General features: G+C 39.2%; 1 protein-coding gene across 9 annotated transcripts in view; it reads left to right on the top strand.

The window, feature by feature from the left end:
* ZMIZ1 (zinc finger MIZ-type containing 1) overlaps positions 1–24,066 on the top strand; it is a 336,761-nt gene that overhangs the window by 191,599 nt on the left and 121,096 nt on the right. For all 9 annotated transcript variants that reach the window (XM_050975941.1, XM_050975945.1, XM_018910990.3 and 6 more), the window contains 2 exons: positions 6,513–6,626; positions 19,634–19,739. In XM_050975941.1, coding sequence (XP_050831898.1) covers positions 6,513–6,626; positions 19,634–19,739 — 220 coding nt within the window. The remainder of the gene's footprint in view (positions 1–6,512; positions 6,627–19,633; positions 19,740–24,066) is intronic.

Below are 24,066 nucleotides of genomic sequence, written 5' to 3'. Positions count from 1 at the left end.
AAAATTTATGTCATGCAGAGTACCTGGCCTCATTGTTTGGAAGAGATGGGCTTTGTGCTGGGTTTTATATACCTTGAAATTCTGGACCGGTTGGAAAGTTTTGAGAGCATACAGATGAACCTGTTGTCTAAACTTGGCTGAAGTCTCAGGATTACCTCAAGAGTAAATATGCAGAGTATCAGAACACTAAAAATCTGTGTTTCCTTTTGGCACCTTTTATGTATGCATTATATTTATGTAGAATAATGAGGAATATTAATAACAAAATATTTATCTGGCTTGAAATAATTAAAAGTACAGCTATTCTTTTTTAAAGGGAGGATGTTGTGAGGCAGGAGGAGTATTTATGCTGTGAATTTAACTGTGTCATCCTCTTACACTGATGATACAGCTCCACCTTTGGGAGAAGTTTTGCCATGCGTTTAATCCAAAACTGCTGCTGAGAGCAGAGTCCTGGTACCTTCCCAGCCCTACCTTGTGTTTGCTGCCACTTTCTTTGAGTCAGGTCTAATGATTGCATGGTCACATAAGGGATCTCACTGTAGCTGATAACTGAAAGTGTGCATTTGGGAGGTTAGATCACAGTCAGAACAGCAAGTGTGGTCTGAGGCGCTGAAAAAGCTGGAAGTACATGTTTGGGCAAGAAAGCTCACAGAGTCAACCTGCCATAAGACTAAGCATCACCAACAAAATGTATCCGAGGATTTAGGTCAGCTTCAGACTAGTGTTGGTATGCAAAAACACTGTGCTGTAACATGTGCCCATTCCCATGGGCTCCTGAAGGGCCTCCCCTGCAGTAGCTCACACTGCTGCTGTTTCCCCTGCTAGTGCTAAGGTTCAAGGACCTGCCCTGCCTGCCTTCCTGGAGGGCCAGGGCAGCTCACATTGTTAGTGCAGAATGGGGCTAATTCACCATGCAGGCAGGCATGTCTCCTCCTGTGCTGTGCAGGGGAGCAGGCAGGAGAAGGCAGAGGGAGGCGGGAGCCTTCTAGGGCTGGCAGCCCCCAGTGCTTGTGGAACAGGAGCCCAGACTTTCTGTCCTGCAGGAGACAGCTGCCTCCTGGATTCACTCTCCCCAGCTGATGGACCAGAACGTTTGCCAAGCGTGCAGTCTTGCCACATGGTGTGTAGGAAGGGGTTAATTTCAGAGCAAAGAAAAGGCTTCCTACATCTCTCTGTGCTTTCTTTTTCTGTGCACTGAAAAGCTCCCTGTGTTGCCAGTGTTTTTTGTTGCTGATGTAAAATTCCCAGACTCGTTGATTAGTGAAGCTAGACAGTAGACAGGGTCCAAGTGGCTAACCATGTGAGAAATTCAGTGACTGTAGGCTACTGTTAATTAACCTAGAATCTACAACATGGCATAATGTCTGTGTGATAAGTTATATTATCTTCAGCAGTTCAATTAAATCAAGGAGTGAGACACAGAGCAGACGTAACTCGGCAAAACAAACAGACAACTTGAGTCAGCCTTCATAATCTGCTGCGACATCACGTAAATAAATGCAATAACTTGTTTGGCATAGTTAAGCAGTTTGCTGCTCAAAAACTTACTTGCATGACATCTCATTTGAAATAGGTTAAGTTGTGGCAACTTAGGTCTCTGCCTTCAGTTTGATGTATTCCACAGAAAACAGGAAAAAATCCTCCACGAGAGATGTCATTTGTAAATTGAAATTCAACATTTGTTTTCTATAGCAGCAAACAGGAACATATGGATTTCATGCTTAAATTATTCATTTTATATACCATTGCCGTCACGTTAGCATTTCTTGATGTGAGATAATATTAAACCTCTGTAATTGTTCTTAATTTTGACTGATATTCTTGCATTTCTCACTAGACTGTTCTGTCTAAAGTACACAAGTGTAGAGAAGGGTTGCAGTCTTCTTTATTTAGAGAAGATAAGGCCATCATCATTGCCATGTTTTAATGTGGGTAATTGGTTTCAGTCTCCAAAATCATATTGAATATTGGGTTGCAGGAAGTGGTTTTCACCCACTTTTCACCCATCCAGCCAGAGGGTACTCAAATTGTGCTTCAGTATCCTTCTAAATAATAAGGTCTTTGATATATATACCTTTTTAACTCATAAGGGCCTGAATTCATATGTGGAATGAAGCTTATATTTTTGTGCCCATTGCAGAGTTTTTATTGTATATCAAGACTTTCTGATCACTGTTTGATTGGAAGGGAGTAACAATTTCAATGGGTGGTTGTATTTTGAAACATTGGGACCAAAAATTGCCACATGTCAGTTGTAGTATGTAACTCTCAACACTATCATTGTTGCCCTCACCCCAGGAGATGACAGAGCAGTAAACCATGGAGTGGGCACACAGTTGCAGTGGAATCTGATGAACTTGGGTCCGACTGTACCTGCATCCTCTGCCTGTATGTCCACACAAATTTACAAAGGTGGTTTGTTCTTTAGGTAAATAGAGCATTTAAGCCAGAGGTGGTCACGAGCAGCAGTAGATGTTCCCATCTTCCTTGGAATCCAACTCAAATGTCAGCAGTCCTCAGAAAAGGACTTTGCTGGTACAGTTCACTCTTTCTTGGAGATAGTAGAATGGATAGCAAAGTCTTTTGCTGTTCTCTCTATTCAACTACACCAGACTGTTGAGTAGCTACAAAGAGCAAGAGATCCCTTCCAAGATCAAATATGTCTCTGAGACTCAGACTCACTCTTCAGAGCATCACCTGGTGATCCCCACAGTAATGATATACTCACATGTATCAAGTGTTTCTGTGATTTCTGTTCTATTCAGGCTAAGGGAATACTAGATTTGGGGTGTTATAAATGATTAGACTGAAAATTTTCTTATTTTTTTCAATTATAGAAATTGTCATGTTTCGCTAATAGTCTTCTGAAAAGCAAATGATACTGAATGCAATTTGGTAAATAACTGCTTCGTTCAGTTCATTGGCTTTGTTCTTTTTTGCTTCAGATTTTATTCATACAAATCCTCTCCACTTGCTGAAAACATGATTGCTTGCAAGCATGGTGCTGTTAGGTGGCCCTTCAGTAGCAGCTTTGTAGATACATCAAGATGTGTTTTAACCAGATCTGGTTCATTGTCACGTTTTTCTAAACCAGCTACTAATGAGGTGGATTTTTTTCCCCTTGTTTACAAGAAGCACAGTTTCAGACAAGACTCTTCAGACACATGCCTTGCTTCTTCAGAATGCTGCCAATAATTTCAGTTGAAGAAGATAGAGCCATGCATGTAAAATACCTCACAACAAAGCTGATGGATGGATCTGGCATAAGCTTTGTTTTGTACTTCTGTTCTTGGATCGAGAACTGAGAATATCTCTTTATTTCCTGCTTGATGAATATGGTAGATGTAATATTCCTCTCAGGCAGGCTTTTTGTTGTGAGGATGTGAATGACATCGGAGCTTTTTGCTCCACATAGAGTGTTTAAGTTGTCAATAAATAAAAATCACAGCAAGCATTTGGAATGTTTTCTTATGTAACTGAGGGAAGGAATTGCACCTTCCTTCATGCTTTGGTTCATGCTGGATCTTCTGTTTGTTTTCCTCAAAGTAGACTTAGCCTTTGAATGTGAAAAAGAAAAACTGGTGGAGAACCTGAATTTAAAATTATTTTGAAAGTCAGAAAGCTGTGAGAAATATGTCCCAGACAGAATTCTGTGCAACATTGCAAGTGTCCTCTCGGGATCAGGTTTTATCTTATCCCATAAACTACTCAAACCCACTGCATAGAGGCAGGACCCGCTGGTATTCTGACTTTTTCTGTGTTTTGTTTGGAGATTTTAGTCTGTGGTGGAACTAATAGAATTGCTTATCGAGCCCAGTGAGTTTCTAAACAGGTTTCAGTGAGGCAGTTGCATTTAAGAAGTCAGGATTTCCGTATCCCCTCTGTGTTTAAGTGGGTTCTGATAGTGTCACTCAGGGGTGAGTCCTGATGCAGTGAAATAGCTTGCTGGAGGGTTGCAGAACAAGCAGTTAAAACCAAGTCATTGAGGTTACCCCTACTTGGGCACAGGCAAGTAGATGGAGCCTTTTCTTCCATAGCAAAGTGCAAGTTTAATACATGTTGAAACTTTAATCTAGGAAAAAAAGATACTGCTTTTCAGTGGTGTTATGGTAAGTAGAAATTGCCCTTCTGTGGTGTTAAGCTGAAAATTAAGCATGTGGATAAGGGTGTGCCCTGCTTTTTATCTGTTACCCTATATCTGTAAAAATTCAGGTGTAGTGTGTGTTTCTCAATGGTGAAATTTCATTGTAAGCTTTAGCAGAAGATGTGTGTGTCTGGCAAGCAGCAACACTGGTGAGGATAAATATCATGTAGCTCTTACTTAGGGCTTTTGATCAGTGGATATCAATTAATTTCTTTTCCCACAAGGAGGGAAGAGTTACTAAAAACTGTTTCACATAAAAAATTGCATAGGTTTCAGTGAACTTTTCCTTATGTTGTTTCTGTGGTTTTGGTTTGGGTTATTTTTTCTCTTCTGAGAAATCTGTGACCTAAGTCCTATCAGTACAGTAGGCATTCAGTAAAGTGCAGTTTGTTCACCAGCTCATGTGCCTCTCTTGCCTTCTGGAAATAGTGTATTTGATATTAGCAGAGCTTAGCTTACACGTGCTGTTGTAGAGAGGTTTGAAGCATCTTCTGTTTCCCCTGCAGATCAAAGTGGCCTGTGGAAGGAGCTGTATTCACTGAGAGATTTGGTGTCAGGCAGTCACTTCTCTGGTGGTTTAAGTGAAGAGTTCAAAAAGGAATCCTTTTCCCTTTTACTTGGAAGATTGATAACCCAAACTACTGGCTCTGTTCATGGGATTTTTTTTTTTACATGAAGCCTTACAATATGGCTTCTTACATGTACTCACTTGAATTCTTGCCTTTAATCTATATACACAGTCATTTGACTCCTCCACCAATAAATATATGATCAGCCAGACATGTAGTTCTGAAGTGCAGCCTAGGTAAAGCTCTCACTGGTTGGTAGTGTGAGCTGTACCCGTGTTGGTAGAGCAGAGATAGAAACCCACTTTGCACAGTGCCTGCTTCTTCAAATTCTGCTATTGTTTTAAAAATCCATGCCCTGCATGTCAGTCATCCCTTGTTAAAACACAAGGCCTCTGACCAAGAGTGTTCATTGAATAAGAATTATCTAATGTAACGTGGTCCAAAAGCTCACAGACTGGGAACTCCTGAAAACCTGGCATGAGAGGAATTTTTTTTTTCACTTCATTTGTCATGAAGTTAATATATGCAGCTACTCAGGCATGAAGGGAGAAAAAATAGGTTGTGAACATGATAGTTCATCCAGATGCTTAGAAATGAGCATTCATGTTTTCCCAAGTTATGCAACTGATTTAAAAGTAATAATATGTTTAAAAAATGATGCCCCTGAGATTTGTGCCTCCCAGATAAGACATTCATATCATTTTCATATTTTTCTCAGCAATTCCAAGCTCTAAAACCGCTACTTAAAAACCCCCAACAATTCCTAAATACTCTTTTCTTGTTGTTTCTGGAGTTTTCACTGACACATCGACCCTCATCAGAACTGGAGAATTTAGTAGCAATATTACTGTGTAAATTGAATTTATTCTTTCCTGTGCCATCCCTCTGCTCCAGCTAAAATGTTGGAATACTTCGGCAATGTAGACAGAGAGGGATGACAGTGTGAACAATAGTATTAGGTAAGTTTACTAAGTGCCTCTAAAATCAGGACTTCCTGTTTTTCAGTAAAAAGGCAGAAATTATTGTGATTGCCAAAAAAAAGAAAAAAATCTATTGCCCATGTAAATTTCAAAACAAACTCAGATATTTTTTTTCCCTTTCGAAATCCTGCCACCCTCTTCAGGAGAGATAAGGGTTCCCCTCTGAAATATTTGCATGCCTTCTGTGCATGTGGAAGCATTTTCAGTTAAGAAATAACCCTCTGTTTTTCATGATCCTGAAGCTGATCACCCTAATTGCTCATGATGATGTCACGAGCAGCAGAAGCCAAGGTTCCTGGAAAGGATTGGTATAGAGAGTGTGCTTCTCCCTGGCCCTGGCATTTTCTGAGTCTGTCACGTTTGACTCATTGGCCAGCAGCAAAGATGGAAATCTTGATTATTGGAAGGTGCTGTGCTGGCATATCCTAACAGTGGCGCATAAACACACTTCAAAGACATTGAACCTGAGACTAAAAGTTCTCTTAATTTGGGCTCAGACAATGAATTTGGATTTCCAAGTGGAATCCAAATTCACTGTGATTTGTAGGTGGGAGAGGTGGTGCTGTGGAGGAGAGAGTTTGGGGAGCTCTGGTATTTCAGCTACAGCTTGTCTCTAACTAATGAAGTCATGTCAGAAAACGGTTTAAGTGTTAATAAGAATGAAGTAGGATTTTCTGCATTCACTGTGCAATTGAGTCTTGCTTTTGAATTACATGCTGTTCCTAGTTGCCAGACTTTGCAATAATGTGATGTGGAAAGGAATATGTCAGCCCTTATGTATGTTATTTACCATGTTGCTTTGCCTTCCCTTTCCAGCACTTACAGAACCCAGCAAACTTCCATAATGCAGCAACAGAGCTCCTGGACTGGTGTGGAGACCCCAGAGCCTTCCAGAGACCATTTGAGCAGAGCCTGATGGGCTGTTTGACGGTATGTCCATCCTACTGTGACAGTGGCTCCCCTTCTGTTTTATACTCTGTTCGCTCTCTCATGGCCAAGGGAACTTGATTTTCAGAATCTGTATTTTAAGGGAATTTTTGTCATTTTACATAAAGCCAGACCCTACAACCTGTTTATTTGACTCCATTGCTTAACAGGAAGCAAAATGCAGTAAGAAGTTGGAGCATAAGAGGCCTAAAGATTTTCGTTTGATTACTTACAAATGCACAGGCTAGCTTATTTGTTATACACATACAGTATTTTTTCATGGTTTGAAATTGCTAAGTGAGCCATGTTCTTACAGAGCGATGAACTTTCCAGGTATTTGTTTTCCTTTGGCATTTTTCGTAGGGCTGAAGGACCACTTGCCTTTTATTCTAAATTTGCTGTTCTTCCAGCAAAACAGTGTTTCTGACATGCCTGCTCAGCTTTGTTACATGAATTGACTGCAGATCTCATCCTGACATAGTAATTCCAACAATTCCATTGATTTCAGTGCTTTTCTTTTCATTCACTTTTCATTAAGACCACTGTAGTTCCTAAAGCAACTTCATTATAATGCATTAAAATATATATTTTTCTGTGCATTTTGGTTTTGAATATTTTGTTTTCCAGCAGCAGCAGTCCAGAACTGTTAAGCGGAGTCAAGACCTTAAATGAATTAAATTCTGACTGAGCAGAAGGTTTAAAAGCTTCACTGCATTTTTCCAAGCAACATGATCTAAACAGTCACAAAAGAAACAGAAATTCTGAAATTATTAAAGAAGGGACTGTCATTTTATTTGTTGTGGGGCAGAAGTTCATGGATTATTTTCATGCAATGTGTAGCTGGTATACATAAAACAGACATTAGGACTGAGGTTTAGTTGCCTGAAATCCAAACGTTAAGGAATGGCTCCATCTTAGTGTGCTCCAGTGTATAGCATCCCTCAGAAAGTTAGAATAAATCTAATTGTAATAGGAGATGCATATAATCTTCCAGTCAGAGAAAAAATAAAATAAAGGAACTTCAAAATGGTAAAGTCCAAAGACAGAATATTTAACAATTCTGTTTGAAGTCAAAGTTATTGGTAGCCTCAATTATGAGAAAATGCACATAATGTCCAATGTGACCATAACTATATTTTATTTATACTTTTAAATAACTTTGTTAGCATTTTTCAGGGTAGCTTTTGGGAAAGGAGACATTCACCTCAGGTATAATTGGGCAATCCATGCACAGTATTTCTCTACAGCCTCTGCTAAAGCATTGTGAGTCTGACCTGCAACTTCCTTGCTGTTTAAATCTTTTCTTTCTACATGAGCAGATCTTCAGCCCTGCCCCAGTGAAGGGTCAAAATAAGGTTTGACTGCCAGTGATTCATTCTCCTCACAGAGTGTACAGAAAGTGGGCAGGAAATGTTCCATGAAAACTGGTGAGGTAAAACACAATATGTGGTTTTCAGTGTGTTGAAATTAAAATACTGTTTTTCTTCTGACAAGACTGAAATAAAAAAACCAATCTTACCATCTAAGTAATGTTAAAATTTGAGTCACATGTATTACTTTGCTTCATACTTCTCCCTGAAATCTGAACAGGATGGCATGTCCCCTTTCCCAAGCTTGTTGTGGGAGAGAACTATCTGCAGTGTAAGACTGACTGGCAGCAGCATCTTTATCACGTGTTGTAATTTCATTACATTCCTGACAAGGAAATAACACAGGAACTTAACCAGGTGGCTTGTTCTGTGTTTGATAAATACACAGGGTTTGCAGAATGCCTATAAACTGCAATGAATATGTTTCTTGTTCTTAATTTTAAAATCCCTCTAAGAAAGATATTCTTTAATTTCTTGTTGTGTACATCCCTCTTCCTCTTCCTGTTTCCCATTAAATAGCCTTAACAGCATGGTTGTATCCCAAGAGGTTTGTACTTCCTGTATCTTCTTCATACATTAGCAGTACAGTGGGCAAGGTCTCTTGGTTAATTTTTTTTTCCTCATATGTATATTTTTTCTATTTAAGCTTTCTCATACATAATTTCTTTCTAATTAATATGTTCTGATTCATCATTTAACCAACATGGATTTTTAGGCTTTTCTTTCTGTACAGGAAAAGGGGCTTGTCTGCTTTTAACAAACACAATAGATCTTCAGTCTTTTTTCAGACAAATTATTCAGAAAGTTGCAAATAAGTCAAAGGTAGCTGAAATAATGGAATATCATGAGTAGATTTAACATCAGATTGCATAGCTTCATGTTCTGTACTATCAGGAGCCTATTTTTCTTAATGCTGATAAGGTTTACCAGCTCTTACTTCTTTGTGAGGATTATGCTACAAGAAAAATGAAAAATCAGTATGAAAGTCTGTTCAACCACTGAAACAGGATTATTGTTTTATTTTGCTTGCCTCTAAAATTACCTTTGAAGTCAAATTCCCTTAAAAATTTCCATAATTTTGGATATACTTTTTAAAGCAAGTGATCTCTACCATCATTGCAACATTGAACCTGTGTGTTTCTTTAGGCATTTAATTTGGAAATTTTACAAATACTAAAAAGGCTTGCTTGCTCATAAAGCTTCCCCTCTGTAGTACTGAGAATGATTTTTGTTATTTTTATGATATTCTGTTCCATTAAGTCTCTGACCAGGGAATAAGTGGTATGCTAAGCTGTTCTGGAGCCATCAAGGGATATGAAATGATCATGTCCTATGACTGGTAACACAACATATACTAATCCAAATTGAAACTTCTGAGGATGTCATGAATGCAGAAAGGCAGGCTCTCTCAGGAATGTGCAAACAGTCATTCACACACTGCAAAGTTGAAATGCATCAGATGTGATGACAGAGCAGCAAAGCAGATCTGTTGTGGTATGAATAGCCAAGCTTAATAGGTTATCACAGATCAGCATAACATAAGCATAATAGGTGTAAGATTCTTTTGCATCATGTAAGTCTATGTATAATCTTTTGCAAAAATTAACCAATTAGAGTTAATCCAATTAATAAAGGACAGATATGCTCACAGTCTTGAAATAAGGCTTTAATTTAAGAAGTGGTTCTTAGAAGTAGTTCTGTTTACCTGTCTTTGTGTTGGGACTGTCAGTAATGTCTGGTAACTGGATAACCACCTGAATGTTTGTGTTCTTGCTGCCTGTCTCAGAATAGATGCAGAAGAATGATCTTAGAAATAGTCTGCATTGTCAGTAGCAGAGGAGCTTCCAGCTTCATTTATGGAATTATTGGTTTTGATAATAACATACAGAAAATATATATAGAATAATATAGAGAATAGCCTGTTGTAGAGGGTTTTCTTAATAATACCAGCACTTAGATAAATCTTGGTGACTTGAAAATTTCATGAGTTTGCTAGAGAGAAATTGTTGAACAACAACATGTGTAACATGTGTCTAGTGTTTGTCATGCCTTGCTGGGTTTTTTTAGTGGTTTTTTTTTGTTGTTGTTTTTTTGTTTTTTGGGGTTTTTTTTTGTATAATCTGTGCACAGTATACATACTGGCTGTTTGCAGGAGATAGTTTTTCCACATCAGCAGTACTTTATAATCCTGAAGTTACATTTGCTACTGTGGGCTCCAGTGACATTGTGTGCAACGTAATAGGAATCTCTAGAAGAAACTCAAGATTTGATACAAGAGGTAAATTTGGCCAGAGAGGTACCTAAAAAAGTATCTCAGCTTCATTTCAGTTGTCAAATACTTCACATAATGGATACTTTAAATGATTACTCATTTGGAGTTTAAATAATTTCCTTTTGTGGTAAAGTAGGCTAATGCTGTCAAGGCCTATGAACAAAATTGGGGAATTTGTGTGCAGTGCAACAGTCAAATAGAAAAGGATACATAGGTAAACCAATTACTTGTGCCATAAATAGAAAATATTTTTTCATTAACTAAGCCCCAAAAGCTGTGCCTCTTCTGACCGAAATGTGATCCAAGTGCACCGTGTTGCTATGTTCAAACAGTTCTGACAGACACTAATTCTAGAGCTTAACTTTTTGAACAGAAAATCACTAAAGTGAGCAGGTAATAAAAATTTATAAAGAATACTCATTTCAACAGATAAATAATAAGTCAGGGATAAAGGGGCAAGCTTTGAATCTGTTTTATTTCTTGCAAACTACGGGCTGTGGAAAGGTTCCCTTAAACAGCTTTTATGGAATTCATGCAAACAAATTATGATCTTTCTCAGAGACAATAAAATTTCTTCTAACTAGCCTAGAAAAGCTAGGTGTTCTTTTTCAACAGTAGTTATTTTCAAATCAAATAAACAGTCTGTAGGCCAGAAACTGAATTATAATTGAAATCATTGATTCTGTAAATTATTGAAATGGCAATGGATATGATATTCTTTTGTATATAATACTACTTTTTCCATGGTGTTATGGGGAGCAGATGAAAGCAGCCTCCACTTCCCACAAACAAAGCAGAGCTGTGTTTTTATTAGGATTGAAAAAATTTCTTAATCTAGTACTAGAATATATTATGGCAAGGCTGATAGTCCTGATAAAGTCAAAATGTAATTCTTTAAAAATGTACTGTATATGGAATTACCTTGCAGTCTTCTGAAATAAACAGCTGCAGTTACTACACAGCAGTTTAAAAATAACCCTATTTTGGCCAAATCAGATGCTTGTCCAAGCAAAGAAATCGAAGTACTTTAATCACTCACAGGTTAACTTTTCTCTTAACCATTTCCCAATCCATGTGGATACTGAAAGTCACGTTTAACAATAACATTGAGCAAAAAGCTACACAGTAATTGAATTATATCTCTGTGTATGGGAGACAGAAGCAAAATATTGGTCAAAAGCTTTTCAGGAAAGAATGCTTCAAAGCAGGCTGCAGTACAAACTACTTTCAGTCAGCATTTGGCCCAGGCTGTTTTGTTCATTTCTGCCCCTTCTCAGGTGCAGTGTAGTCTCATCCCATGGTCTGCTCTTGCCAAGCAGTTTAACATGTAAATGATCTTATTGAAGCTTTGGGTAATGATCTTATTGAAGGTTTATGTTGGTGCTGCAGCAAAAATGGAAATGAGGAGACAGCTGAGAGCAAAATGGACAGATTTACAGGCTTGTCTTCAGCAAAGGACCATAAAGGCACTGCCTTGTTCTCTTGCTGTGCTTCAGCTTTACAAGGCACCAAGTTTATCATTCTTTGGGGCTCTTCAGTGCATCCGATCAAGAAATATAAGAGTGAGAGAGGCAAAGCTGTGTGCAGTTACTCTGTGGCTGTATCTGGGGGCTTCATCTAAGAAATTAAAATCCATTACTGCAATGGTTTTGGACAGTAGGAGGAATTTAGCTGGCTCCTGGTAAATCACTGAATGTAAGAGAGCTTCTGTAGTGAAAGCTTTTGTCTCTAACCACTGTGGTTGGGATCTGAATCTCTCTTTGCAGGAAGAAGATGCAAATATTTCCTACTCCAGATTGTCCACAAAAAACTATGCCGAAATAGTAGTTGAAAGGGTAATTAAAAATGCCTTCCCCCCAAATCCTAATCTTCTAGGTTTTCCTCTCCAACTACTGGGTCCGCCCCAGTCAGATGTGGGAAACTTACCTATACTGTGAAAGAAATATTTTTCTTTAAATTAAAACAAGCAAACAAACAAAACACAAAGCTGTAGTCCTAGCTGTACTTGATCTAAAGGTTATGGATTTCATTTAAATTTTTTGTTCTGCTTGTAGTTCTTACTACATCTCTGTACAGCAGATAAGAGTTGCTGAAATAACAAGCATCAATGATAAACTGATTGGAGTATCCACTAAAAGTTAATGTTTTAATGATACTGATACAATAGTACATTAATATTTTGAACTGCATTTCTCTTCAGAAAATTCTGGAATTGAGACTGTTGAGATTATTTTAGATCATTTTAAGGAGAAAAAAACCCTAACTGCTCTCAGTTTCATAATACAGAAATCTATTTTAGCTTGTCTGATATGGTGTGAAGAGCATAATTGGTTAAAAAAAAGACATACATGTTAAAAAAAAACAAAACCAAAAAACAACAACAGAAAAACCAGCCAAACAAAAACAAACAAACAAAAAAAACCCCTCCCAAGAATGGCATATCTGAATAATGTGAGGCTTCCATAACAGGATATCTCAGACTGCAAATGTTGCTAATGCTTGCCTGGATTCATTCTGTTTAATGTGAAAAGTACATAATCAAAAATCAACCTGTGACATTCCAAAAATCAGATTTCTAATCAGATCAGGATTTGAATGTGATTAATTAGGTGGAAGAATTGGTTCCGCATATCTATACCCAGAAAATGGGAGGTTGCAGCTGCCCATGAGAGCCCTAGAAATGGTACATTTATTCTTTGTATCCAAGACTTCCAGAGCAAAAAGTTCACGTGGAAGAAATTCTGCTCCCATCATGCTCTCCAGGCATCTGTTGAACACAGAGCTTTGTGTTTGCAGAGCAGCACAGCACTCCAGGGCTGTGTACGTGCTGTACTGCCAGGGTACAGCCAGCAGGCACAGAACACTCTGCTTCCCAGCAGCTCTGAGCACTACCAAATAACTCAGTGCTGCTGCTTGTCCTTTCACTTCGTGGTCTGCTAAAGCCCTTTTTACTAAACTTTCTTAGTCTTGTCATGGGTTATCTAAAACTCATTGAGATCTCCTGCTCTCCAAAGTGAAGTGTTTTTGAAAGTCCCCTGTCACTTTGTATGAGCAGTGTGTGTTTCATGCAAATCACTGTTCAGAGTGTGCCAGGACTCAGGTGGCAGCAGTATTGCAGTGACCCAGTGATCAGCTGGTTTAATTACAGCACAGTCCGTGCCTCTTTTCCTCTGGGACAATTTTCAGTGGAGAGGGTTGAGTACAGTGACCTTCTCTTTGATGTTAGTGGCTGTTAGAGAGAAGCAGAGAGGAAGAGGATGTAAAGGAGGAGATACCCTTATTCTGCATGATTTACGTCACCATTGCAGGAAGCATCACAAAGTACATGGCAGGCATACTGGCTTGTTTTACTTGGAAAATAATGGCCTTTATCCACCTTAGAGAGTGGGAAATAATTTTTAACAAAACTCTTAATTTGAATACAAGGACTCTGTAAACTCTCTTACATTTGCAGAACCTACTTAATGTCTGTTTTCAAGCATCAAAGGCAAGAAACTACTTAATGATATATCTAACTTCCCTGACTTGCTTTGATTGTCTCTATTGTTGAGGCAGCCCTTCTACAACTGGAGTGTAAGAGTCTCATCAGATCAGGACTTCAGATCACAGATTTCTTCCTCCTTTTCTTACCCTTTTTTTTTTTTTTCCTGTTTGAGGCAGATCACTATTCATGTTACAAAATTCCTCAATTTGCTTCCTGTTTATCTGATCTTTGTGTGTTACTGAGGGGGAAAAATTACCATCTACATTGCAGAATTCTAATTACAAAATTTCTGCTGTAGTCTTCAAACTGCATTCAGATAATTTCAAGTATGCACAAGTGGCTGAACACGGAGCCGTCTGAACTAGCAATCAGCTGGCATTTTTAGTTTTGAGCAACCAGCAAATTGAATTGGTAAAATTCATTCTGATGCCAGCAGGGGGGAGTGCTCTTGACTGCTGCTAGTTAAGAGTTTCATTGAAAGTGCAACATAATGGGAAGGGAGTTTAGAAATAAGCAGTCGTGTAGCTCTCTTGATTAACAGGGCTGTTAGGTTGAGAGCCGCATTGTTCCAGTACTTGGTGGGGTGATGACAAGCAGGGCAGGGAGTGAAGCTCCGTGGTGAAGCTCCTTAGCCTTGCAGAAGGAGAAAGGAGGCGGGGAGGGGAGGAAGTATTGCAGGTAAATTCAGCAAAGAAAAGATCCTGGTAGCCATATTTGTCTGCCTTTCATGTAATTAAAACCTCACTCTCATCATTTTCTCCTCACTGTCAATGACCCTGAGTTCAGACATCTGGAACTCTGCAGAGCTGAGTCACAGACAGTGAATGCAATGTCTCCTTTTTGCAAGCTGTTTATCAGAATTATTCAGAATTAAATCTAAATTATTCAGATTAAAGATTTCAGAGGTTTGAAGTGATCAGATTTTCTTACTGGCACTTGATGTTATAATAGTGTTTGTTTGCAGATAGGGTATATATTCCCTTAAAGACAGCTTAAAATAGCTGTTAGTGCCCTATCAAAATTTAAATAAAACTAGGTGTTGCAAGTGTGTTTAGGAAATAGCCTAGCTTTTATAAAGTCTAGCTGTCTGGAATGTTATTGTAAAATAACTTCAAGAAATATTAGGTGTTGAACCTTCAGCTGGCCAAGCACCTCTCTCACCCATGATAAAGGGTGATGATCTCAATTTATGGTTGTGGTACTGGAAACTATGTCTGGGTTTTGGTTTGTTTTTTTTTTTTAATGCACTACTTTTCAATGGAATGCTATGTTATGTATGGTTATGTCAAGTAAGCTAAGTTCTTACAGCATTGCAGAATGAAGTCATGGTTGAACATGTGGTACCAGCTACACGTTGTCTGAATATGCTGATTTGCTGGATTTGAATTTGTAGTTAGAGAAAGAGTATCTTTGCAAATGTTATCATTATCACTTAGCCATAAAATTTAATGGATTATTGAAATTGTTGCCTTGATCCCATCTGGTCTGCACTGGTACCTGAAAAAGACTGAAATCATGGGAGGTTTCAAATGTGGTAGAATTCCTGGGACAGGGGTCAGGCTGAGCTGGATGGCTCCAGTTGGCAGCAGGTGCCTGGAATCACTGAGGTTTGGCTTGGGACAGACCTAAGGGACCATGCTGTCTAGTCTTTTTCTCCAAGCCAATATGTGATACAGTTACTGTCTGGTCTACTCTGAATCCCCTTACCCTCCAAAAGCCAGAGAATGATAGGTAGGTCTTTCCAGTGCCTGATGATTTTTATTACTTCAAACATTTTTCCAGTGAGTCACATATACACTGAGAAGATTAATGTCTGTTCCTAATTTTCTATTTAGGCATTTAATTTTTCTGTCTTTCTGATCTGTAGTATTTCATGTGTGTCTTTGGTCTTATTTTTGCAAGATTTTTCCTGGGTATAATGGTAATTTTAAACTCTTACCCTCTCCTGGAAGTGTTTTCAGACTTTTTTGCCTGCAAAACCACCTAGAAGTTTTGCAGTTTACTCTGTCATTGTCCAAGTCAGGACTAAATACATAGAAATTACCTGTAACAAGCACAAGTTATCATTTGACAAAGGACTACTAATTAATAATCTGATTAAAATTTGTATTTCTGTCATCTGGGCTATATTTCTTTGTTACAATAGTGTTACATAAGACAATGTCAAAAGACATTAGAGTTAAGATATGGTAACTTGTCAAAGGAAATTGCATGGTGCTTATGTATTCATGATGATGTTCTGTATTGCTCACCTAGTACTTCTTACTTCTTTTCTGCCTGTTTTTGTTGTCTCTCTGGAAATATGCATTTTCTGAGAGTCACCTTTTACATCTTAAAACCAGATTTGGTATATCACCAAGCTCTCTGTCTTGAATGAATTTCTGAAGATAATCATTAGCAGTTACACTGTTTGTCCAGGTAAATTCCTTTGAGGCACTCAAAGGTAAATTTCATCAGGGTCTGCTGACCTGAATCTATTAAACTTACTAAATGTCTTGTAGCTATTTCCTTGTGTTTTGTGGATCCTGCTCCTATGACGCATTTGTCGTCTTGTTTCTGAGAATTCTCAGTGTCTGTTTAAAAAGCCAGGGGTCCCTTGCATACAGAGGAACATTTGACAAGTACCAAGTGAGCAATGTCTGACTTGAACTGTAGACCACCTGAAAGGGGGTCTTGGGAGGGGGATGCATGATCTGTTCCATTGACCTTAATTTTAAAATAAAAGTTAGTCTTTAACTGTCACAGTTGAAAGAAAATCTAGCAATACAGTCAATGCAACCTTGTTAAAAAACCTTGTTAAAAAATTCAGACAAGAGGCAGCTGAAACCATGTGTTCAACCATGAGTCTGCAGTGCTGTGAGCACTTATCATAGTTGACCTAACCATTTCTTGTAAAGGAAATAGAGATGTACTGCCCTATTCATGCTGAGCAAACTGAGCAGAAGGGACCAGAGAAAGCCCTCTTGAGCACAAGACCACCAGTTTGTTTACCAGGCCCTCTTCCTGCATTTAATGGAGTGCATACAAGGAAACTGTAGATGGAAAATAACTCCTGGCAAAACAGAAATTTTATTAGAAATATCTATTTCTAATGATTTCTATTAAGTTTCTTTTGAAAGAAAGAAGGGACTTTTTGTGCAGTTTGTCAGTGGAAGAACTTTCTTTCAAGGTTACTTTTTTTTTTTTTTTTTTTTTTGCTTAAACAAATTTCCAATTTGTTTTCCCTCACACTTGGCATGAAGAAGTAAGTAGGAGTTTGACTGGGTGACCTCTGCACACTGTCAGGTTCAGGTTCTGCCTTCTCATGCTCAGTCCTCGTGTGGTGTTTGCTGGGGCGCTGCCTCAGCCGCCTCAAGGTGGGAGCTCCCAGGCCGGGCTGTGCCCATCAGGCTGCGGTCAGTCTTGGACTGCACACTCTGGAAAGCTCTGCTTTCCACCCCTCTGAGCTTCATGGCACTGCTCCTCTGGCAGGGGAAATGAAGAAAAGGGAACTGATGTGATGTGGGAGAATAGAAAGCTAGGCATCAGCCTGTGGTTAGGACTGCACTGACCAAGGCTTTGCAGAGTATTCAGTGAAGACAGGGCAAGCAGAACTTGGCTTTTGTGGGTTTTGCAGTTCTTTCTGTTTCCTGAGTTACTTCGTAGAATTTTTCCATAATTAGCAAGATGTCAGTTGAGAGTAGTGATTTGGCCTCTTGCTAAGACAGTCTCAAGATTTGTAGCTTCATGTTTTAAAACAAATTGAGCATATAAGCAGCCAATGCATTTCCTGAGTTGATGTGTGCTCACTGATGACCAGGTGTATCTGCTTTTCTCCAGCTTCAAAATAAGTGCTTTAATGATTATATGCAGTTTCAAAACAGAAAATGGGAGGGCCCTTTCTCCATTGTTTTACAGACCTGATTGGCACTCTGAAATGTGTTCCTCTGTGATGGGAGAATAGATGACGGCCAAAGGAGTTTAAATAATGTTTGTACATTAATGAGACATTGTTCTCAGGAGCCTTTTGCAAGGTGTGGTTTTGGATTTATCAGAAGAACTTTTTGTCTGTTTTCTTCTCATTATCCCCTCCACCCCCTATATCTACTTTTGGGTAGCTGAACTAAACTGATACTGGAAGTAGAAAAGGGAAACAGATTTCCAAGTATGTTAGCATTTTCCAGATCTCATGGCAGCCCACCAGTCTTCACTCCTATTGCTAATTCAGCATGAAACATGACATATCATATTCTCCTCTTGTTTTTCTGTTTTTTACTGGTTTTCTGGGTGGCTTTTTATTGATTTTTTAAATTATTATTATTATTAGTTTTATTTTTTTTCCTAATTTTGCAAGTTTGGACCTAGAGTCTTAGCCAGGATGCTAACAAGTGGACTTCTACATGTAAAGGATTAAAGGCCTATCTACCAAATTGAAAATGTTTTTTTGTTTATCAAAAATAATTGCGTTATTTATTTTACTTTATTTCTTTTTACTTTTCTATCTAAAAGCTGTAATTGTGAATAAATATGATAAAACAGTAGGTGTGTATTACTGTAATGATCAATTTTCACTTATTTTTCCTGAAGCTCTATTGTCAGTTTTGAGGTTGGAAAGGTTAAATTTAGGGAGGGAACACTCCACAGATTAAGTCTCATAAATGTCTAATTTTTAAATTAAAAGGAGCAGCAGAACAAAAAATCTTCCTGGGAACTTCTTTCATATTAAATCCTTTTAAGGAAATAAATCTGGTTCTTAATTGTTAATTAGGAAAAGTAGATATATTGGAAAAAGTATAAGATAATGTTTGTAAGTTATCACATACATTAGTTCTTCACTCTCTTCCATACTGTTGCTTTTTGCAGTCCTGAACACACATAATTGCAGCGTCATTTATTAGGAAAGATGCTTTCAGATGAAGAAAGGGTGGGAGAAGTATATTTTCTTGTACTGTAAGCTGGTAAAGATAGGGACTTTCTTTTGCCTCGGGAAATGGTGGTCTGTTTCTTGTGCAGTTCCTTCACCATTGTTTTAATGCAAAGTAATGGCACTGTTAAGAATAATCTGTTTTATCTGTGCCTCTGAGTCTGAAGTCATCATGTGCCACTGGAAGGCAATAGAAAAGCTGTGCTGTGTATAACTTTAGCATCATTTGGCAGAATGACTGTGGGATTGTGTTTGTGCTGTGCAGATTTTAAGAGGATACATTCTTGGCTGATAGCTGAGTTGTTGGCTTGGAGAAACAGTTGACTGCTTTTCATCCTTGACTAGAGTCTTCAATTTGCCTGGTTTTGCTAGTTCTTCTAGATCAGTCAACAACAACAACAGTCTTACCCTAATTTAATGTTTGGCAAATGCTTCTTGCACAGGTCTGTTCATTCTATAACTGTGGTAAATGTGCTTCCCAGTACAGTATTGTTGAAATGCAGCAACTGTGACACTGAGCACAGTGTAGGACAACCCTGCCCAGCAGTGTGGAGCGGGCATTTTAACCTAAAGGACCTGGGCACTGCCCTTGGGAGCAGGGCCAGGAACTGTACAGCAGAGGGAGAGACTGAGGATTTCTCATCCTGACATCTCAAATACAGTAAAGTGTATTCTATACAATCTTTACATACATTGCTCTTCCATTATTTCTTCTGGCTTTTGTCTGTCCAATTTTCACGGAACTACCAGGTCTTTCTTCTGACAGGTGGTCAAATTACTGAATCACTGCAATACTCCTGCGTTCACTTCACTGTGCTTGTGTTGGAAACTACTGGGGAGCACTGCCTCATGCCGTGTTTGTACTGTGCTCTTGCAGCAGATTCAGATGTCTAACATTAGTGCTAAGAAAAAAAGCAGGTTAATGTCACTTTGTAAAGAGCTCAAGAAACCCCTAATGAAACTTTCTCTTTCCCTCTGCAGGTGGTTAGTCGAGTGGCAGCTCAGCAAGGATTTGACTTGGATCTTGGATACAGGCTACTGGCAGTATGTGCAGCCAACAGGGACAAATTCACTCCAAAATCAGCTGGTAGGCAAAGCCTTTTTTTGATGTGTTTTTGATTCTCAGATGATCATATTCTGTAAAAAATGCTACCTGCGACTGTCTTGCATTCTGTGAAAAAACAAAACAAAAAGCAAACATGTATGTGGTGGTTATAGTTCTGTGGCTTTTAGCATTTCAATGGCATGCTCTTCTGAGGATACATGACTTTGGAAATTTATATTTTCCCCAGCTAGTGCTGTTTGTTGCCCTCTTTGATCTCATGGATGAAATGCTGCTTCCAGAAGCAGAGATGTTTAGTAATTTCATGGTGGGAATGAACATACTCAGACCCCTCTGTCTTGGTAAACCATTGATTTTCTGTCATGTGTCAACCTCTAAATCTTTCACATGCATTCTGCACTCCCTGGTATATCTATTGCAAAACTCATACTCCTTCACTTCATGTGCCTGTGCAAATAAGTACCATGGCTTCTTGTACATCTAGTCCTTAGAATTACAATTTTGAGCCAAGAGTAGGTAGTAATTCTAGTGCTGCAGTAACAAGTAGCCATTTTACCAGCATTTTACAGCAATAATCTGTTACAGGTCTCTGATCAAGTAGCAATATTTGATCATGATGTATTGCCATTGCCCCTTTTAGAGATGTAGAAAATGCACTTAAGGGTCTTTCTGTTTCTCACATGTTTGATTTAACTGGAGCATTTAATTCTGGTTCTCCTTTTCTTAGCTGATGAATGTCAACATAATGTTCACTGATTTGGAAAACAGGAAGATAATTGTTCCATTCCAGACTGAGCATGGATAACTTTTCTGCTTAGTACTAAACTGGTATGCAGTCCCCAGTTTGGAAGATCAGAAAAGGTTACCTTCTTCCAAAACAGTGACTTTTAGCCAACTGACTGGGTGTTATTATTTCTTTTCATGTTCCTTTTCAGTTTTTATCAGCCCCAAACATGGCTGCCTTTTGTCCTAAGTGTTCTGAGCAGTTCCTCATGCAAAAGTAGCTTTCATATCAAAGCATATTCACTGAACGTAATGGTTTGGTTTTTTTTTTGCGTGGGAAGGGACCATTAATCTTACTAAATGTTGAATAAACTGTCTGATTTTCATCCAGGAAAACTGTGTGGAGGATAAAACGTTCTGTTGACCGAACACAATGTCTCTTTTTTCTGACTTCCTATTAAGTTTATCCTTAGCTATCACATCTCTTCTTGGTTGTTTGGGTTTTTTTTAAAAGAAAGCTTATCAAGGAAAGCTTTCCAGCTATGACAGCATTAAATTTTCTTAAAAAATTTAGCTCTTCCCCCTCTCTCACTAATTCTTCCTGACGTGTCTCTCCATCAGTATGTTACAGAGGTGAGGTTAAGAGTCAGATGTTATAGTTCTTTTCCTTTAGGGCTCACTGAAGGAGTAGTCTTGAAAGCTGCTGGTCAGTCATCATGGTCTAGAAAAGCCCAATGTCAGTATTTGATTTCTACCAGTAATTACTTTTTTTGAGGAATATATATGAGGTTTCTATTTAACTTAGCACTCTGTACAGAGTTCACTCTTTCCCTTTTTAATTGATAGAAAACTGGGAAAGCTGGTAAATCACACTCTCTTCACTTGGTGTATTCTAAAACCTTTCTCAGCCCTCTGGTTTGCTTCCTATTTCTCAGTTGTATATCAAAGTAATTTAATTTCAATGATCTGAAATATTTGGTTTCACAACTACTTTAGTTTTACTGTGTGTGCAGTTGTTTCACCAGGTCTTCCTGGGGTTTCATCATGCCCATCTACACTGTGCATTTTGTGCTCTTACTGTCTGTGTTAAATACTCATATTTTGTGAAATGTCACATATAGCCCCTTCTCTAAGGGGCTTCTCTATGCACATTCACATAGGGGCTCTGAGAGCTACATCCTTGAATAGGCAGCTTTGAAAGATTGACAGACTGGGATTACAAATGTGAGGTCATTTCAGAATATACAGACTTTTTTTAATGGGTTTTTTTCCACACCAGAGTGCATTAATATTTGCTGATTTCTCATACAGCAGTGGCTCTGCTCCTTCATTCAGTTTTTGTAAAAATGTTGAGATTGTCATTTGCTTTGCTTGTAGAGAGTGTGCTTCATTGAAAGCTGCTTTTTGTCATGCTTTTTGTCATTTGCTTAAGTTGTTGTCAGGGATGCTTGCAGGTTGTTTTGAGAAACTCCTTCTGTTTTCGTTTGCATCTAATGAAAGACATCTTCAACACTTCTTCCAGTCACAATCCTGCAGAAATCCCCTGATGTAGATATCAAATGGCATTAATTTTAAGGAATAAGAATTTGTTTTTCCTTTCCTTCAGGCTTAAGGGTAATTTACAATGGTTTGCATTCATTCCTCCAAATATGAATTTAATGCTGCCAATGGGATCACTCTGGAAACATTTTTAATCCATGTTGTTTAGTGTCTAACATTCTTAAATGCTAGGAGAAAAAAAGAGTTTCTAATTAAAACATATTTGAGCAGGTGAACATTGGGGAAATAAATTGCACCAAAGCCTTTCAAGGGCCATCCACTGTTAGTGCCTCCTTACAGCTTGGGACAAGGCTTGTTGACTGATGTCCTGCAGGCTGGGAGCCTGGAGGGGCCTGGCAGTGGTGGCTGGCAGGCTTTGCAGCTCTGCAGTGTGGAGCAGGTGTCCCTCAGGTCTGCTGGTTTGCAGAGATGGCTAACCCAGTGCAATCAGCAGTCCTGCTCCTGTTCCCCAGAACTCCCACCCTCAGCTTGTTCAGGGAGCTCTCTGGCAGAAGAGCTTTTGCTGGCATGGCTTCTTTCCTGTTCCCCTGCTCCCTGAGCTCTGTCTCTGTGGGGCCCCAGGAGAGGCAGGGTCCCCATGGCAGCGCCTGGGGATCTCACTTATCCCTGATGGAAGTGGGCTGCAGCCTCAGGCTGGAGGGCAGAGCATCCAGCTGCCAAATTGGCTCAGCTCCGTGGGAGAACCACCCCTTGGTTCTTGGAAATGGCCTCAGGATGTTTCATCCCAGCTGGTTTGAGCTGCTCTGGTAGTGGCTCCCTGCTAAGCTGGAAAGGAGGTGCAGATGGCGGATCAGAGTCCAGGCAGGCATGGGGGGAAGCAGGGAGGGATAGGAGGCTGCAGCTGGGTGGGGCAGCTTTCAGGCGGCACAGCCTCAGCTGGGGAAGGGCAGGGCACCAGACCAAGAGCTGTCAGGTCCTTGGCTTCTCCCATCCAGGATTGTTTGGTGTTGCCAAGACCGTGTTTGATGTGCTTTTTGCTGTTGTTTTACTTGGTCATTGAGATAGGTAGCAATTAGCTAATACAAATTGTTTTGGAGAATGCCTAGGGGGGAGGTTCATGCAGCATGAAGAGTATTAACAAGTTGCCATGTATGTTTTTAAATAGAAATGACGATTTAATGACTGTGCCTTTTGTCTCTGTCTTCTGGTGTTTGTACCTGAAATAATAGCTGCTGCCTTTTATTCTTCTAGCCTGTGCTGCTGCAACGGGGTAGCTGCCTCAGCAGGAGGTCAAACACAGCATTTCCCACCCTGAAGACAAATGACAAAGCCTTTAAAAATATATGTGTCTCTTTTGGTGACAGCTGCTCCCCAGACCTTCCACTGCAAATTCCTTTGCCTTGTTGTGACACCTAAAGGGAATGGCCCAGCAGGTTGGCTGCCTGCTCATTTGCTTCCAGACTGCAGAAATCTGAGTTGCTCTTAGTATGTGAGCACACAGGTGTTTATGTATTCTGGCTTCTCCTCCTTAAACCTGAAGCCCTTCTCCCTGAACAGTGTTTGCTTGGACATTGTCTCAGCATATCTGATGCTTTTAAGTCATTTACTAGCTTTGTTTTAACTGTTTGAATAAAATAGAATTCACCAATTAAAGTTTTTATTTAAAAATATGGGGGGCTGGAAGAGAAAGAGAGAGAACAATTTTCTGTTCTGCTTTCTTTTTTTTTTTTTAACATACTTTGTCGAGCTACTGAACTTCATTGCTCTTGTAGCTACTCTTCTAGTTTTGCTTTTGTCAGGAGGCCAAGCTGAGGCCAGACAAGGGGACGACAGGATGAGATCATACAGGGAGCTTTGTCAGAAAAGGACAGTGTTCACTATCTCTGTAAAGAGAGAGAGGAAGGAAGAAGCCTGAGGGCAGAACTGTGCAGAAAAGGTACTTTAGCAGGCACTGAGCAGCTACAGCAAACAAATGCTGTGATAGCTGGGATGGGCAGCCAAGTGTTGGCTGTTTGATAGCAGAAATAGCAACCTTTCTGGGTATCACTTTGCTTTCAGTCCTTTGGGCTGTGCTTGGTGTGCTTCTGATTTTATTTTTCAAGAGCTGTATTACTTAATAATCTTTATT

Source organism: Serinus canaria, chromosome 6 (assembly GCF_022539315.1).
Source record: "Serinus canaria isolate serCan28SL12 chromosome 6, serCan2020, whole genome shotgun sequence".
Lineage (NCBI taxonomy): Eukaryota > Metazoa > Chordata > Aves > Passeriformes > Fringillidae > Serinus > Serinus canaria.
The sequence above is the reverse complement of the archived record's forward strand: the minus strand, read 5'-3'. Positions and strand labels throughout refer to the sequence as shown.